The following is a 15,804-nucleotide window of genomic DNA, read 5'->3' as shown; positions in this document are numbered from 1 at the left end:
CTAGAAACATGACCTATGAGGGAAGATTGAAAAAACTGGGTTTGTTCAGTCTGGAGAAGAGAGGAATGAGAGGAGACATGATAACTGTTTTCAAGAATGTAAAAGGTTGTTACAAGGAGGAGGGAGAAAAATTGTTGTTCGTAACCTCCGAGGATAGGACAAGAAGCAATGGGCTTAAATTGCAGCAAGGGTGGTTTAGGTTGGACATTAAGAAAAACCACTCTGACAGTTAGGAAGTTAAGCACTAAATTGCCTAGGGAAGTTGTGGAATCTCCATCATTGGGGATTTTTAAGAGCGGGCTGGACAAACACCTGTCAGGGATGGTCTAGGTAATACTTAGCCCTGCCACGAGTGCAGGGGACTGGACTAGATGGTCTCTTGAGGTCCCTTCCAGTTCTATAATATCTAGACTTCCTGCCCTATCGCATGAGAGACTTACTTAAAAGAGAACTAGATAAATTCATGGAGGTTAAGCCCATTAATGGTTATTAGCCAGGATGGGTGAGGAATGGTGTCCCTAACTTCTGTTTGTCAGAGGATGGAGATGGATGGCAGGAGAGAGATCACTTGATCATTACCTGTTAGGTTCACTCCCTCTGGGGCACCTGGTATTGACCACTGTTGTAGACAGGATACTGGGCTGGATGGACCTTTGGTCTGACCCAGTCTGGTCATTCTTATGTTCTTACATTGGGTGAACCTAGGGCAGAGGAAAGAGCTCCCCTGTGACTACTGCTCTACAATATTTTCCTGAATAACCTTCCCACAGCAAGGAGGAGACCAGCTGAACTGTACCCATAGATTCCTTGAGCTGATCATTGCACACTGCGTTATACAGCATAACCAGAGCCATGGGACAAGATGCCTTACTCAAGGAATATCTTTAGCATAAATGACTGCAACAAACAGGATACTTCTGCAGTAAAAAAAAAAAAAAAAAAAAGGCATCTAACCAGGCTATTTCTAAGACGTTCTTCAGCAGAAACTCATGCTGTCACAGGAAATAATCTGCTGTTATCCAGGATCACAAAATGATGCAGGATAGCCGTTAACTCATCCACTCCAAGCCTAGACTACTTCTTACCATAGGGCATGCCCCTTCCCTCCGACTCACTACAGCGCAGCATTCCTCCCACAGCGCGAACTGCTGAGCTAATACATTCTGTGTTAAAACGTCTCCTTGACAACTAACCAGGAAAGCATTTACAGCAGAAAGGCCAGTTACAGCTCTGAATAAGCAGAACAAATGCAGTGAAATTTAAAACAATGAGCTATTTTACTGTTTTAAATAAGTTGCATGGCTAGGAAGGGCTTTTCAGAGAGCTTAGCATGAACTGTATGACCGGTCACCTGGAAAATGAAACAAAAATCTAATCAAGAAGAACATACACAATACCCAATAGCAGAATACACTGCTCCACATTTAGCTGCATCATTATGTAATTAGTGGGATGTTCACACAGCTTTTCATCACTAAAGACGAAGTGGAGATTTTAACCAAAAATAGTATTTCTTTCCCCTTCTGCGCCACCTGTCATTGGAGGATTCCAGAGATTAAAGCAAACTTCCTAACACACCTGTGTAGTCACCAGTTTCCAGATGGGAAAAAACAGGTAGAGATGGGAGTGACTTCCCCAAAGGTCACCCAATGAGCCAGTGGTGAAGGAAGGGAACCCTTTTCCTAATCCTTGGCTTCCCATTACTACAACCTCCAAAATCAAGTGTTCACTATTGGCTGCCTCAAATTAGTCTGTACGTCAAAATCTGCCAATACCATTGGATATCCTTTCTCCCAAGATGACGGTGGTATAAGAACTGTAAGCTCTTGGAGACAGAAACCCATCTGCCTACATCTATGACATGTCCAATGCCCTTTGACAGACACACCTTAGCAGCACATTATACTGCCATGTAGATTTGTAGCAGAGGAAATAAAGGTCCTTGAACATCCCGCAAAGCATGTCTCCAGAGGTCAATCAATGTCATTCTGAATGCTCAAAAGCTATCAGGGTGGGGGGGGAGGGGAACTGTCCCACAAGACAGCAGACGGCCTATTCCCAACACTATATTGAAGCATGAGGCTCACCTGGAGAAGCCTGACAAGAGCCGATATATTCGAAGGCCTCAGGCCATGGCTACACTCACACTTTACAGCGCTGCAACTTTCGCGCTCAGGGGTGTGAAAAAACACTCCCCTGAGCGCTGCAAGATACAGCGCTGTAAAGCCTCAGTGTAATCAGGGCGGCAGCGCTGGGAGCACGGCTCCCAGCGCTGCACGCTACACCCGTAAGGGATGTGGTTTACATGCAGCGCTGAGAGAGCTCTCTCCCAGCGCTGCCGCTCCGACTACACTCACACTTCAAAGCGCTGCTGCGGCAGCGCTCCCGCAGCGCTGCTGGGGCAGAGCTTTGAAATTCCAAATGTAGCCATACCCTTAGAACTCAGCTCCAAATTAATTCCTCTCCCTGTCAGATCCACACACTTTAGCAAAGCACTGATACAGACGCTTCCTGGGTTACACAAACCTGACTTATGGAAAAAGGTCCGTAAGTGGGTCTGGATTTGTTTTGGGGGGCGGGGAAGGTTGTTTTTTTGGTGTCATTGAGTATGTCTACACTACAGGATTATTCCGATTTTACATAAACCGTTTTTTTAAAACAGATTGTATAAAGTCGAGTGCACGTGGCCACACTAAGCACATTAATTCGGTGGTGTGCGTCCATGTACAGAGGCTAGTGTCAATTTCCGGAGCGTTGCACTGTGGGTAGCTATCCTGTAACTATCTTATAGTTCCCGCAGTCTCCCCCGCCCATTGGAATTCTGGGTTGAGACTCCAATGCAAAAACAGCATCGCGGGTGATTCTGGCTAAATGTCATCACTCAATCCTTCCTCCGTGTCAGCAACGGCAGACAATCATTTCGCGCCCTTTTTCCCTGGATTGCCCTGGCAGACGCAACAGCATGCCAACCATGCAGCCCGTTTAGCCTTTTGTCACTGTCACCGTATGTGTACTCAATGCTGCTGACAGACGTGGTACTGCAGCGCTACACAGCAGCATTCATTTGCCTTTGCAAGGTAGCAGAGACAGTTACCAGCTATAGCACCATCTGCAATTGGAAATTGGCGATGACGGTTATCGGTCCTTTTGTACCGTCTGCTGCTGTCATGGGTGCTCCTGGCTGGCCTCGCTGAGGTCGTCGGGGGGTGCATGGACAAAAATGGGAATGACTCCCCAGGTCATTCTCTTCTTTATGTTTTGTCTAAAAATAGAGTCAGTCCTGCCTACAATATGGGGCAAGTGTACTAGAGACCCAGAGAGCACAGCTGCTCCAGGTCAGAGCCCCAGAGATCTCGCAGAAATGATGATGCCATTCTAGGGGGTGCCCCTGCAACAACCCCATCTGTTGCTTCCCTCCTTCCCCAACCCTCCTGGGCTACCGTGGCAGTGTCCCCCCCATTTGTGTGATGAAGTAATAAAGAAAGCAGGAATAAGAAACACTGACTTTTTAGTGAGATAAAATGAGGGGGAGGCAGCCTCCCACTGCTATGATAGTCCAGGCAGTACAGATTCTTCATTAGACATGAAAGGGGGGGGGGGGGGCTGATGGAGCTCAGCCCCCAGTTGCTATGATGAGGACAGTTTTCAATTCTTTTGCACCGTGTGCTGGGAATGACCAGGAGTCATTCCCATTGTTGCCCAGGCACCCCCGGCCGAATTCACCGAGGCCAGCCAGGAGCACTCACAGGATGATGAGGATGGTTTTCCACCATTTTGTACCATTTGCCATCAGGAAAGGAAGGGGAAGGGATGCTGCTGTTCAGCGCCGCAGCACTGAGTCTACCAGCAGCATGCAGTAGACATACGGTGACATTGAAAAAAGGCGAGAAACAATTTTTTTCCCCCTTTTCTTTCACCAGGGGTAGTGGTGGTGGTAAAATGACGAGATATACCCTGAACCACCCGGGACAATGTTTTTGACCCTTCAGGCATTGGGAGCTCAGCCAAGAATGCAAATGCTTTTCGGAGACTGCGGGGACTCTGAGATAGCTGGAGTCCTCAGTCCCCCCTCCCTCCCTCCATGAGTGTCCATTTGATTCTTTGGCTTTCCGTTATGGTTGTCACGCAGCACTGTGTTGAGTCCCTGCTGTGGCCTCTGTCTGGAGATTTTTTCAAATGCTTTGGCATTTTGTCTTCTGGAACGGAGCTCTGATAGAACAGATTTGTCTACCCATAAAGCGATCAGATCCAGTATCTCCCGTACAGTCCATGCTGATCAGCGCTCCATGCTGGGCAAACAGGAAATGAAATTCAAAAGTTCGCAGGGCTTTTCCTATCTGCCTGGCCAGTGCATCCGAGTTCAGATGGCTTTCCAGAGCGGTCACAATGGTGCATTGTGGGATACCGCCCGGAGGCCAATACTGTCGAATTGCGGCCACACTAACCCTAATCCGACATGGTAATACCGATTTCAGTGCTACTCCCCTCGTTGGGGAGGAGTACAGAAATCGGTTTTAAAAGCCCTTTAAATCAATATAAAGGGCTTCTTTGTGTGGACGGGTGCAGCATTAAATCAGTTTAAAGCTGCTAAATTCGGTATAAACGCGTAGTGTAGACCAGGCCATTGTCAGGTATACGTCTCTGCAAATATGGGGAGAGTCTGTAGTTTAAAACACCATGGATTCCTGGAGGAAAGCAAGGTATAAGCAGCTTTAAAGCCTCTGGGCAGGGAGAGATACTGAACTGAGCTGGACTCTTCCTTCTAACTTCAAACATATTAATAAAGGGGACAATTTAGTGAGTTCATGGAGTTCCACCAACCTACCTGACATCACAGACTGGTTGGGAAAGCAGTAACTCTCCCCTTAGCTACCACCCTACTCTATTTCTCCAGACACACCCCTTTTGCAATGGTACACGTTCCAGCGGGATAGGTGCACAAGGCTCAATTCCAAACCTCACAGCTTTGCACTGCAGAGAGGGGCTAGCGCTGGTTGAGGGTGTTTCCTCAAGCGACAGCAAATCAACCCATAGAGTGCCCTCTGAATCTTGACCACCAACAGCGTTTGAGATGGCGGCCAGTCCTCAGCTACAGAGTTAGCATGACAATATGGCTACAGCTGACCCTGAAGTTAGGAATGAACAAAGAATCTGCCCTTGCAGCCAAATCAAAGACCTCCACTCAACTGACAAAGTATCACTGACTGCTGCTAACCAGACGAACAAAGACCCTGTAGCCAATGGTCCTGGAGAGTAGCACCAGGCAACATTTCTCCATACTAACCAATCACTTTGAGCGCTATTACCGTAGTAATAACGTCAGTATTTCATGCTCTGCCTCAGTGGTTTAAGAGACATCCGGTGGGGCAGGGAGACCTGGTGCGCTGCTCACAAGGACACAGTAGCAGATGGAAAGGAGTAGGGAATTTAAGTGGGAACTGAAATACTGCGGATTTTCCCCCTTACGAAGTGTTTCACAGAATGATAAAATCAGAACCTCTGCACTGCGTGAGAAAGATGGAGGAGGGATAAATTAGACTGACATGTTCATTAACTATTTCCTTCATTACACTGTGTTGCTAGAGGGGACACCTCTAAGCATGGAACGAAGCAATCTGCTTACTACCAACCACTGTTCTAAGCCTAAAAGTTACATTTACTAACTACATACAAACTCCTCCCCCCAGACTGCTACAGACATTTTTCTACCATAGAGAAATATTCTGGCCTTCTGGAAGGGCAAAAGGTAGACACCAAGTTGAGAAACTAATGATTGCAAGAACTAAACGTAAGTATGTTGAAAGAGAGTCCTCTAATCCAGTGCTAGTGGGGAAGAGGAGTATATCCAGAATTTCACTGCCCTAGTACCAGAATACACTGGCACTACCACAGTCAAATTCAGCGCAGGTGTAAGCAAGTACAACTCTGATGTCAGTGGGAACTCAGCACCACAAGATCAGACCCCAAAGAGGTACACCCTTCGCTCACAGTAAAAGCAACTGTCTGAACACTAAGGCCATGTCTTATGCGTCACTCAGGAAACGTACCTGGATTTTTCTTAGCAGGTGGGGTATTTTCTGACCTGTTTTGTAGCAAAAGCTGCTTGTCTAAATCCTCTAAGATTTAATTCTGCTCTTGCTAATGCTGCACGACAGGGAGATTTTCCTGGGGGTGCTCGAAACAGCACAGACGAAAAGGGGATTTGTGAATGGGGCTGTGTAACAACATGTGTCACTGAACATGCTGCCCTTTACTCAATCTGTGAGCAGCCTAGCACAACTCCTCTCCTTCAGGAGGCACGTTCCAGTTGCCAGAGACTGGTGCTTACAACACTGAAGAGGCTGGGGGAGAAGGAGAAGAGAAGGGGACATTAACATTTTACCTAATTTGAGGTTAATTTCAAAGAGAACGTTTCAACTAGATTTATTGAAACTGTTTTTTTTTCCTGAAGAGTTCCTGTCCTGATAAATAACGTGCCCAACATTTTCAGACAAATGTGGTTTTCAAGTTGGTGATGGCCTTTTAAAAACGTGCAACAAATACAGGAAAAAGAGAGGATCAAAACGGTGGAGAAGAGGCATGTTATACTTATTGCTGAATATATCTCAGTGGTTTTCCTGAATTACTTACAACCAGGAGTTTGTCAAACTCCCATGGCTGTATATATGTCTCTACCTGCACCTAGAGAGACAAGGTGCTTCCACCTTGTACTCAGTGGTGACGCACTGAATTCATTTCCCAGACCTGATGAAGAGCTCGAAAGCTTATCTTTCTCATCAACAGAAGGTGGCCCAATAAAAGGTATTACCTCACCCACCTTGTCTCTCCTGGGACCAACACAGCTACCACATGCTCTTTGCAGGGCCTACACTAGTAGATTTTCGTGAAGTTTCATTCAAGATCACCTACTCCCAAAATAAGCTTGACACCTAATGACTGGCACAATCATGTAGTCCTACAACCCAAGCACAATGAAACCTCAGGGAAATCTAACACTCAGAAATTGAGCTGCTGATCACCAACACTTCCCGTGTCCCACTCTCACCCTTTGACTGGATAATGCCCATCGCTGTTCTAAGATACTGGAGTAGTTTTGCATGATGTCCTATTAAAAGGCACCTAAACTGCTAAAACAAAACAAGCTCAAAGTGAGCTGGCAAAGACCATAATGAACCTTAAAGGTGGAACTTCAGTAGAAATCCTATTTCCAGAGGAATCGTCAATGAGGTATGACACCCCGTGACTCAGCTATTAAGCTGAGAAGTATGTTGTGTAGCTAACACAGCCACTGTACACCATTCATACAGGCGCCTCTAACACGGCCAAGCCAACCCTGAGCTGAAGAACAGGCCCTTCCTGGTATAGATCTGCAAGTTTGCTCAAAAGCAGACTGATAAAAACAAGGCAGCTTCTCTAGCCCGCTGAGCAGCATTCTCTCTCATACTCCTAGCCTGGCATTTATTACTCCCATTTAACTAATACAGCTGTGTCAAATTTTCATTCGTAGATTCATATTCATAGATTCTACGACTGGAAGGGATGTTGAGAGGTCATCAAGTCCAGTCCCCTGCCCTCATGGCAGGACCAAATCCTGTCTAGACCATCCCGGATAGATATTTATCTAACCTACTCTTAAATCTCTCCAGAGATGGAGATTCCACAACCTCCCTAGGCAATTTATTCCAGTGTTTAACCACCCTGATAGTTAGTAGGGTGACCAGACAGCACGTGTGAAAAATCGGGACAGGGGTTGGGGGTAATAGGAACCTATATAAGAAAAATCCCCAAATATCGGGACTGTCCCTATAAAATCAGGACATCTGATCACCCTAACAGTTAGGAACTTTTTCCTAATGCCCAACCTAAACCTCCTTTGCTGCAGTTTAAGCCCATTGCTTCTTGTTCTATCCTCAGAGGCTAAGATGAACAAGTTTTCTCCCTTCTCCTTATGACACGCTTTTAGATACCTGAAAACTGCTATCATGTCCCCTCTCAGTCTTCTCTTTTCCAAACTAAACAAACCCAGTTCTTTCAGCCTTCCTTCATAGGTCATGTTCTCTAGACCTTTAATCATCCTTGTTGCTCTTCCCTGGACCCTCTCAGGTCTATTGGATGGAGGGCTCCCAGATGGGCTCAGGAGGGGGAGGGGGCAGAGAAACAGGAACTGGGTTGTCTTTAGAGTTTCTTTAACTCTCTACATCTGGGGGGAAACGTGTGTGCGTGTCTGTAACAATACAGACATACTTCCTGACAGGTATTTTGAAATAAATTACCAAAATAATCGAAACTGGCATGATTATAGAGTGTTGTTTTGACAAAATTTGCAGAATTTTAAAATATTTGTGTGCAGATTTTTTATTTTTTCGGCACAGAATTCCCCCAGGAGTAAGAGACTAGAACTCATCATCTTTTCCTGACTCCCAACCCAATGAACTTTTCTCCTCAGACAAAGGGAGTTGTGGCTGCTGTGATCCCTGTCTGGAGCTCTAGTTCTGTATCCACCACGAAAGAGGCTCAGTGGGGGCTTGCACCATGACCAAAGAAATGTTAATCAGCTCTGCTGAGCATGTGAAAGTGGATCCTGGGAGGGGGAAGCAAAAGGCAGTTATCTGACCCCAGCACTATCACCCTTTCAAGTTTCGTGATCTTACTTCAAAGGATGGGGATGCCAGAGCTCAAAGGAACAATGGAACAAGGTGTAATACTGGCAAAACTATTTTTCTTGCCCTCATTCTCTGAAACGGTTGAACCACTGAACCAAAAGTCAGCCTGAGGGAAAGAGCAAACATGGAAATGTCCAGCCCAAATGGTTAGCAAGCAACTGAAACCAGGGCTTGATATGGAAAGCGTCAGGCTACTTTAACTACAGACATTGGTGAACGTATTTCTAGGCAGAACTAGTAGCAATCAAATGCTCTTATAAACGATCACCCTCAATCCAGGTGCCTGTTACTCTTCTTTAACAACAGGCTCAGACACTCCCTATCACAGATTAAAAAGGTTTTCCACATCACCTTGGCACAGAAAAACTTAAGTCTGTCCCTTTAGTTGGACACAATCAAAGTGCAAATCCAGCTTAATTTTTATTGCTTCTGCAAATTCATACTGGTCAGTTTTAGCTTTCTGGTTACTGATTAACAGTCAGTCTCACATTTTGGTTTTTATGCACTAGTACAACACTGCAGAGGATGGTTTAAAAGGAAAAAAGATTCACAAATCCCAACATTAATAGAAGTGTTTTCATGAACTCTGAAGTTATTTTTTCCAAAAGTTAATTTCAGTCACTCAGCTTTTTTAAAAAGCAACTTTGTCCATCCATTGTACCTTTCCATCTGAGGATCTCAAAGTACTTTACAAACACGAAGCCCCAACACCTCGTGAAAGCTAGCTTTATGCCCATTTTATGAATGAGGAAGTAGAGGCAGAGACATTAAGTGACTTTTCCCCAAGGCCACGGAATCAGTAGCAGATTCAAGAACAGAATTCAGGAGTCCAGTCCTCTACTTTAACCCTCATCATTTCTTCTCCAAATATTCTTAAAATTAGCATTAATCTGGGGTTGCCATCCCAGCTCACCCAGAACACAATGATAGGTAACTCTAGTTTAGGATTTAGAAGCAAAACAGGCCTCCTGATTCCATTCCTTAGATTGGCAGCATCTCATAGCAATAACTTTTGTCTTGTTCAGCAATATGCACACAGTCAGGACTTTGATAATAAAAGCTCAGGTCTGGAGGGACTTCAGTGGCCTTTTGAAGGGTGCTGGGATGAGAAGGAAGGGTTATTTATAGTTACACATGATTAATAAGTGAACAAGCCACAAAAAGTAATTAGCAACATCTCAGGATGTTCTCCCCCCAAGATACTCATTTTCTTTAATAAGCATTTTCCAGCATTACTGCTCCAGAAGCCTCTCTCTTAGAAGAGAGCCCTAGAAAGTTAATCCACCAGTCACTCCCGTTAAAATTGAAGTGAAAAAAAAACAGCAGACATTCAACCCTGACAGACCGAAGTGGAGAAAGAGGCTGCATAATCAGTTTTCTTTCACAAAAGACAAACTGAAGACAGAAGAGATGCCCAGATGCTATGTCTAAGGGGAGATATCCTACAAACCCAATAAAAACCAACACCCTCTACACTGGAAGTATTAACTTCCCACCTGCTTCCGTGCAGAGATTTAATAAACCATTACTGGAAAAAGGAAAGACTGAGTGGTAGAGAATGGAACATAATTTGCATTCCACTAGAGAAGCTTAATTATTGATCTAATAATTGATGGTCTTAGCATTATGTAATAAAGTTAGGAATGCAACAAATCCTGGTTAATCTTCCAGATCTCAGCTCTGACAGCTCAAGAACAATCCTTGCGAACACAATATTACATATGTTTGATTTAAAACCAACAGGAGCCAGAAAACAGGATTCCAGAGTGAAACTTTACCCTTACTTCTGCATTCTGCCTAGACAAGCATTAGCCCAGCAATTCAACAGGACATCATTTCTTAACTCTCGAAAGCGTTAAGAGCCTGGAATAGTTGCAAGGCTGCTTTTATCCTCGTTCCAGCTTTGAATTTACATATTGTTTCTATAGTTTGCATTTCTGTCAACAAACTCTACTGAGACTTCAACACGGTGTCCATCAACACATATGTGGACAGATGGTGAGAAGGACCATTGTAGAGTAAATACAGGAAGGGAAGCTATCCCTTTAAAGGGACCTCAATTCGAAACTGACAGTTAAGAAAAGTACTTTCAGGTGTTCCATCTAACCTGAGTCCCTCGGACAATTTGCGCAGGTTTTCAATCACATTTCCTGTTCTTCCCCCTCCCCTTTTCTTTTTAGTTTAAAATTTCTCCTGTTATTGCATGAAGCACACAAACACACAGGGAACTGACTGACTTAACAGGGGAAGCCGTGAAACTGACTATACACAAAGTGCTCTTACACGCACAAGGTAAAACTGAAAAACATTCCTTTAATCTTTCAATCACGTTTATTTTGGAGTTATTTGTAACACTTGTAGGTAAGGAGTTTTCAGAAAGAAGGGTGGTTATTTAGTTGACTGACCCCCTTTAAAAATGGTGTCATAACTATAAAGGGAAGGGTAACAGCCCTCCTGTGTACAATACTATAAAATCCCTCCTGGCCAGAGACACCAAAATCCTTTTACCTGTAAAGGGTTAAAAAGCTCAGGTAACCTGGCTGACACCTGACCCAAAGAACCAATAAGAGGACAAGATATTTTCAGATCTTTGGGGGGGGGGGGGAGAAGGTTTTTGTTTGTGCTCTTTGGACTAAGAGGGACCAGACATCAGTCCATGCTCTCCAAATCTTTCTGAACCAGTTTCTCATATTTCAGACTTGTAAGTAACAGCCAGGCAAGAGGTGTTAGTTTTATCTTTGTTTTCTCAACTTGTAAATGTTCCTTTTGCTAACCGGTTTACCTCTGTTTGCTGTAACTTTAAACCTAAGGTTAGAGGGGGTTCCTCTGAACTCTTTAAATCTAATTACCCTGTAAAGTTTTTCCACCCTAATTTTACAAAAATAATTTTTACCTTTTTTTTTTTTAATTAAAAGCCTTCTGTTTAAAAACCTAATTCATTTTTCCTTGTTTTAAGATCCAAGGGGAATTGAATCTAAACTCATCAGGAATTGGTGGAGGGAAAGGAGGGAGAATGGTTAATTCCTCCTTGTTTTAAGATCCAAGGGTCTGGATCGGTGCTCACCAAAAAATTGGTGGAAAAGTCTCTCAAGGCTACCCAGGGAAGGGTTATAGTACTTGGGAGGGAAATATTGGAGGGGGGGGAGGTAAACAGAGTTTCCCAAATAACTCAAATAATTTGGGTGGTGGCAGCAAAACCAAATCTAAGCTTACAATTAAGCTTAAAAGGTTCTCATGCAGGTCGAAAAAGTTATGCAGCACCAGTAATGAAACATTACGATGCCTTATCTCAACTGCTGTAACCACAGAGTTCCTACCAATTTTGTTAATACAGCAAGAGTGCTTTGTATACAGGTTATTGACACCACTATTTCTATCACTACAATACATGCAGATAAGATTTAGCACTTCAAGGCACTGTGGCCTGTTGGGAGCTGTGTGACAAACTGATTTTACAGATGGGTCTTGAGTGATGAAAAGGTCTCAAGCCTGTTCGCTGCATGGAAGCGTTCATCTGACATTACAACCCACACACACACACAACACGAAGGATTTGGACCAACACAATATATAACAACATTACTCAATTCCCAAGCTCCCCAATTTGGCCTGAGGTGACCTCAATTACCTGAGCTTCTAGTGAGTCCTAAACAAAAGTGAAAATCCACACCCAATCCTTATTGACTAAACTCTCCTTGCTATAGACTTTACAGGACTGGTATTAAAAATATGGTTATACAGTTATTTCAGTGGTTGCTTCAGTTAACGCAAGGTTGCCTGGCTCACAACAGAACGCAAGACAAATGAATATTTACGAGCTTAGAAGGACACAATCAGCTTGAACTTTAATAGTCCCACTGCGTCTCTTTTAAATAATATGTCCTTGTCATGAAAAAAATCAAGAGTACCTTTACACTGTACACATACAGTCTTATTCTGCTCCACTGCTGAGAATTTTTTGGTCTCTAATAAGCTATGACAAGAGAAGGTTAGGGCTGCAAAGCACTCCACAGCTAGAATGTGATGGAACTGAGGTCCACGCATCCTTTGTTCAGTCCCCTTGTGCATCTACCTTTTTCATGGACTCCAAGGCTGAAGAGACCATTGTTATCATCTAGCCTGACTCCTATATAACACAGGCCAAAGAACTTCCCTAAAGTAATTTCGAGAGCAGATCTTTTAGAAATACAGCCAATCTGGATTTTAAAATGGTCAGTGATGGAGATTCACCCTTGAAAGCTCATGCTCCAATACGTCTGTTAGTCTATAAGGTGCCACAGGACTCTTTGCTGCAACCCATGGTAAGTTATTCCAATGGTCAATTACTCATTTAAAAAAAATCTACACCTTATTTCCAGTCTGAATTTGTCCAGCTTCAGCTTCCAACCACTGGATTGTGTTAGATTGAAGGGACCATTATTAAACATTTGCTCCCCATTGGGTACTGTACTTACAGACTGTAATCAAGTCAACCTTTAACCTTTTCTTCGCTAAACTACATAGCTAGAGCTCTGAGAGTCTAATGCTGGAAGGCATGCTGTCTAATCCTTTAATTATTCTCATGGCTCTTCTCTGAACCCTCTTCGATTTACCAACATCCTTCTTGATTGGAGGGCACCAGAAATGGCCTCTATGGCCAGCAGTGGTCACACCATGAGAAATACAGAGGTAGAATAACCTTTCCACTCCTACTCAGGATTCCCATTTATGCATCCAAGGGTCACGTTAGCTATTTTGGCCACATCATCATGCTGGGAGCTCATATTCAGCTGATTATTCACCATGAGCCACAAATCTTTATTATATTAGTCTGATCCACCACATGGAAGAGGCAGAGATGGGGGCAGAACCTAACTCTCCTCAGTCCCAGTGCAGAGCCTTAGGCATAAGAGGACATCATTTCTCTTCTTATAACCCTTTGTCTCCTTCACTGTCCATCCTTTGCATGGAATTAAGCAGAAATAGCATAATTAAAGGGTGTATTCTAATGCGTTGGCACAAGAGAGAAGAAAAAGCTACAGCTTAACACTAGCATTTCCTAGCTTCTGAATGCTTGACTTTGGCAACCTTCATGGGTTTTTTATCTAGTTTGTGTGAGAGAGATTTTCTAGTGCCCTTTTATTTTTTTTTAAATATATACCCTCATGTGGAGGAATAAAAAGTAACAGTAACAGTTATCCGCTGTGAGGACTGGCCACTATAGGGGGATGAGAGGCACATTTTGCCAGTGGCTTACACAGCTGTTTGCTAGGCAGAAGAGGAATGGTGGGAAACAATTCCGATTTCTATTCCTGGCCCTGTACAGAAATGGGGCCTAGTGGTTACAGACAATCCAATCAAGCACAGACTAGAAACATACATTTTGAAAAACAGTGTGATTCCATGGATTCATGCCATATTAGAGACAGGGTTCCAGCGTCAGCTCTGCCTTAAGTGTTCTTGTGAGATTTCTCAGTTACCCTGTCTGAAAAAAATGGTAAATATAAAACTTGTCTGCCTCTCTAAGAGCCATCAAGTACACAGAATTATGACCCCATCTACCCACCCCAGTAGAAGAGAAGGGACTAGAATTCATAGTTTCCTTCTGGTCCCCAGCCCAGCACTCCCCTCCCTAGGCTAAGTGAGCTGCAGCTGCACTCCTTTTCGAGCTCAAACTCTGTGGGGCTGGAGTATGTTCAGTGTAAATGGAATGTTCTGAGATTACAGCCTCAAACTTCTTACAAGCCCTTCTGAGCATGTGCAACTGGCAATTTCTTTCCCAGTGGCTTATACTGCCAAATCCAGATGGATTTTGATATGAGAAGCAAAAGGCATCTTTTACCCCAGGAATATCCTCCTGCCACGTTTAGTCTAAAGCATGGAGGAGCTAGAGCCCTTCAAAGAGAATATTGAGAAAAAAATTTAAACATTGACAAGACTATTTTCCCTTAACCTCATCCTCAAGCAGCTGATTAGGGTTTGCTGAAACTTAAAGAAATATCAATCTGAGGCAGAACAGGCAATGAAAAATTTCAGTCTCAATAGCTGAGCGTTTGGCAAAGTTATATAAGCAACAATAGGGTCTTATCAGGGAAAGTGCTGTCAACTTCAACTGTAGGTGATGCTACCGGCTCTGCATATAAGGGTCCTTTCTGCATAGTCTGCCTTCATGCTAAAGAAACAGTAAAACTGACAATACAAAAATGTTGCCAAAACCAAAGTAAACAACCTAATCTTTCAATTATACCCACTGTAAATTATACCAATAACTATCGCACGTACACTATTTTCAGACAGAAACGTGATGTCTTTCAAGTGGCCATGCCCCTTTAAATTGCGGGTTGCAATTTTGCAACAGAAAAGCTTCAAAAACAGACTCCAACAAGAAACTGCTGAGCTAGAATTGATATGCAAACTAGATACAATCAACTTAGGCTTAAATAGGGACTGGGAATGAATGGTTGAGCCATTACAAACATTGAATATTTCTCACCACTTCTTATCAAACTGTCTGTACTGGGCTATCTTGATTATCACTTCAAAAAGTGTTCTCTCTTACTTAACTGGCCTCTCAGAGTTGGTAGGACAACTCACACCTTTTCATGATCTCTGTATGTGTATATATCTCCTCAATATACGTTCCATTCTATGCATTTGAAGAAGTGGGCTCTAGCCCAAGAAAGCTTATGCTCAAATAAATTTGTTAGTCTCTAAGGTGCCACAAGTACTCCTGTTCTTTTTGTGGATACAGACTAACACAGCTGCTACTCTGAAACCTTTAAATGCTGTATCTCAAAAGTAACACACACACACACACACGCACACCACTTGTGCGCTACAGGAGAGTAGACTCAACAAGTGTTAGCCAATCATTGCAGTTAACCTGGTGCTGAAGATGGTTTAGCTGCACTCATTGCTAACACTCCTTATAACAATGGGCAGCTTTGATAGTGTAGACATGGGTTTGGTGAAATCCAAGTTAACACAATTTCCATTGTAAAAGCATCAAAGGCTGACTATTATCAGTGTTTGGATTTAAGGTTTATTAATAGTCACGCCTAATCCTTTCCATATGTTGCTGAAGACTTTTACAAGGTTATACAGTAAAGGAGGAAGATGTATTTGAGCTACTCATCTTTGAGTACAACACAAGTGCATTAGC

The 15,804-nt window shown here is 43.5% G+C and overlaps 1 protein-coding gene across 3 annotated transcripts in view; it reads right to left on the bottom strand.

The window, feature by feature from the left end:
- The window catches only part of PIP5K1C (phosphatidylinositol-4-phosphate 5-kinase type 1 gamma), an 86,609-nt gene that overhangs the window by 56,488 nt on the left and 14,317 nt on the right, over window positions 1-15,804 (bottom strand). For 2 of the 3 annotated variants that reach the window (XM_050933722.1, XM_050933725.1), the window contains exon 2: window positions 580-701. The exons of the other annotated variant lie outside the window; for it this stretch is intronic. In XM_050933722.1, coding sequence (XP_050789679.1) covers window positions 580-701 — 122 coding nt within the window. The remainder of the gene's footprint in view (window positions 1-579; window positions 702-15,804) is intronic. 3 annotated transcript variants of the gene reach the window in all.

This window comes from Gopherus flavomarginatus, chromosome 24 (assembly GCF_025201925.1).
Source record: "Gopherus flavomarginatus isolate rGopFla2 chromosome 24, rGopFla2.mat.asm, whole genome shotgun sequence".
Lineage (NCBI taxonomy): Eukaryota > Metazoa > Chordata > Testudines > Testudinidae > Gopherus > Gopherus flavomarginatus.
Note: the sequence above shows the minus strand (reverse complement) of the source record. Positions and strands in the feature narration are given on the sequence as shown.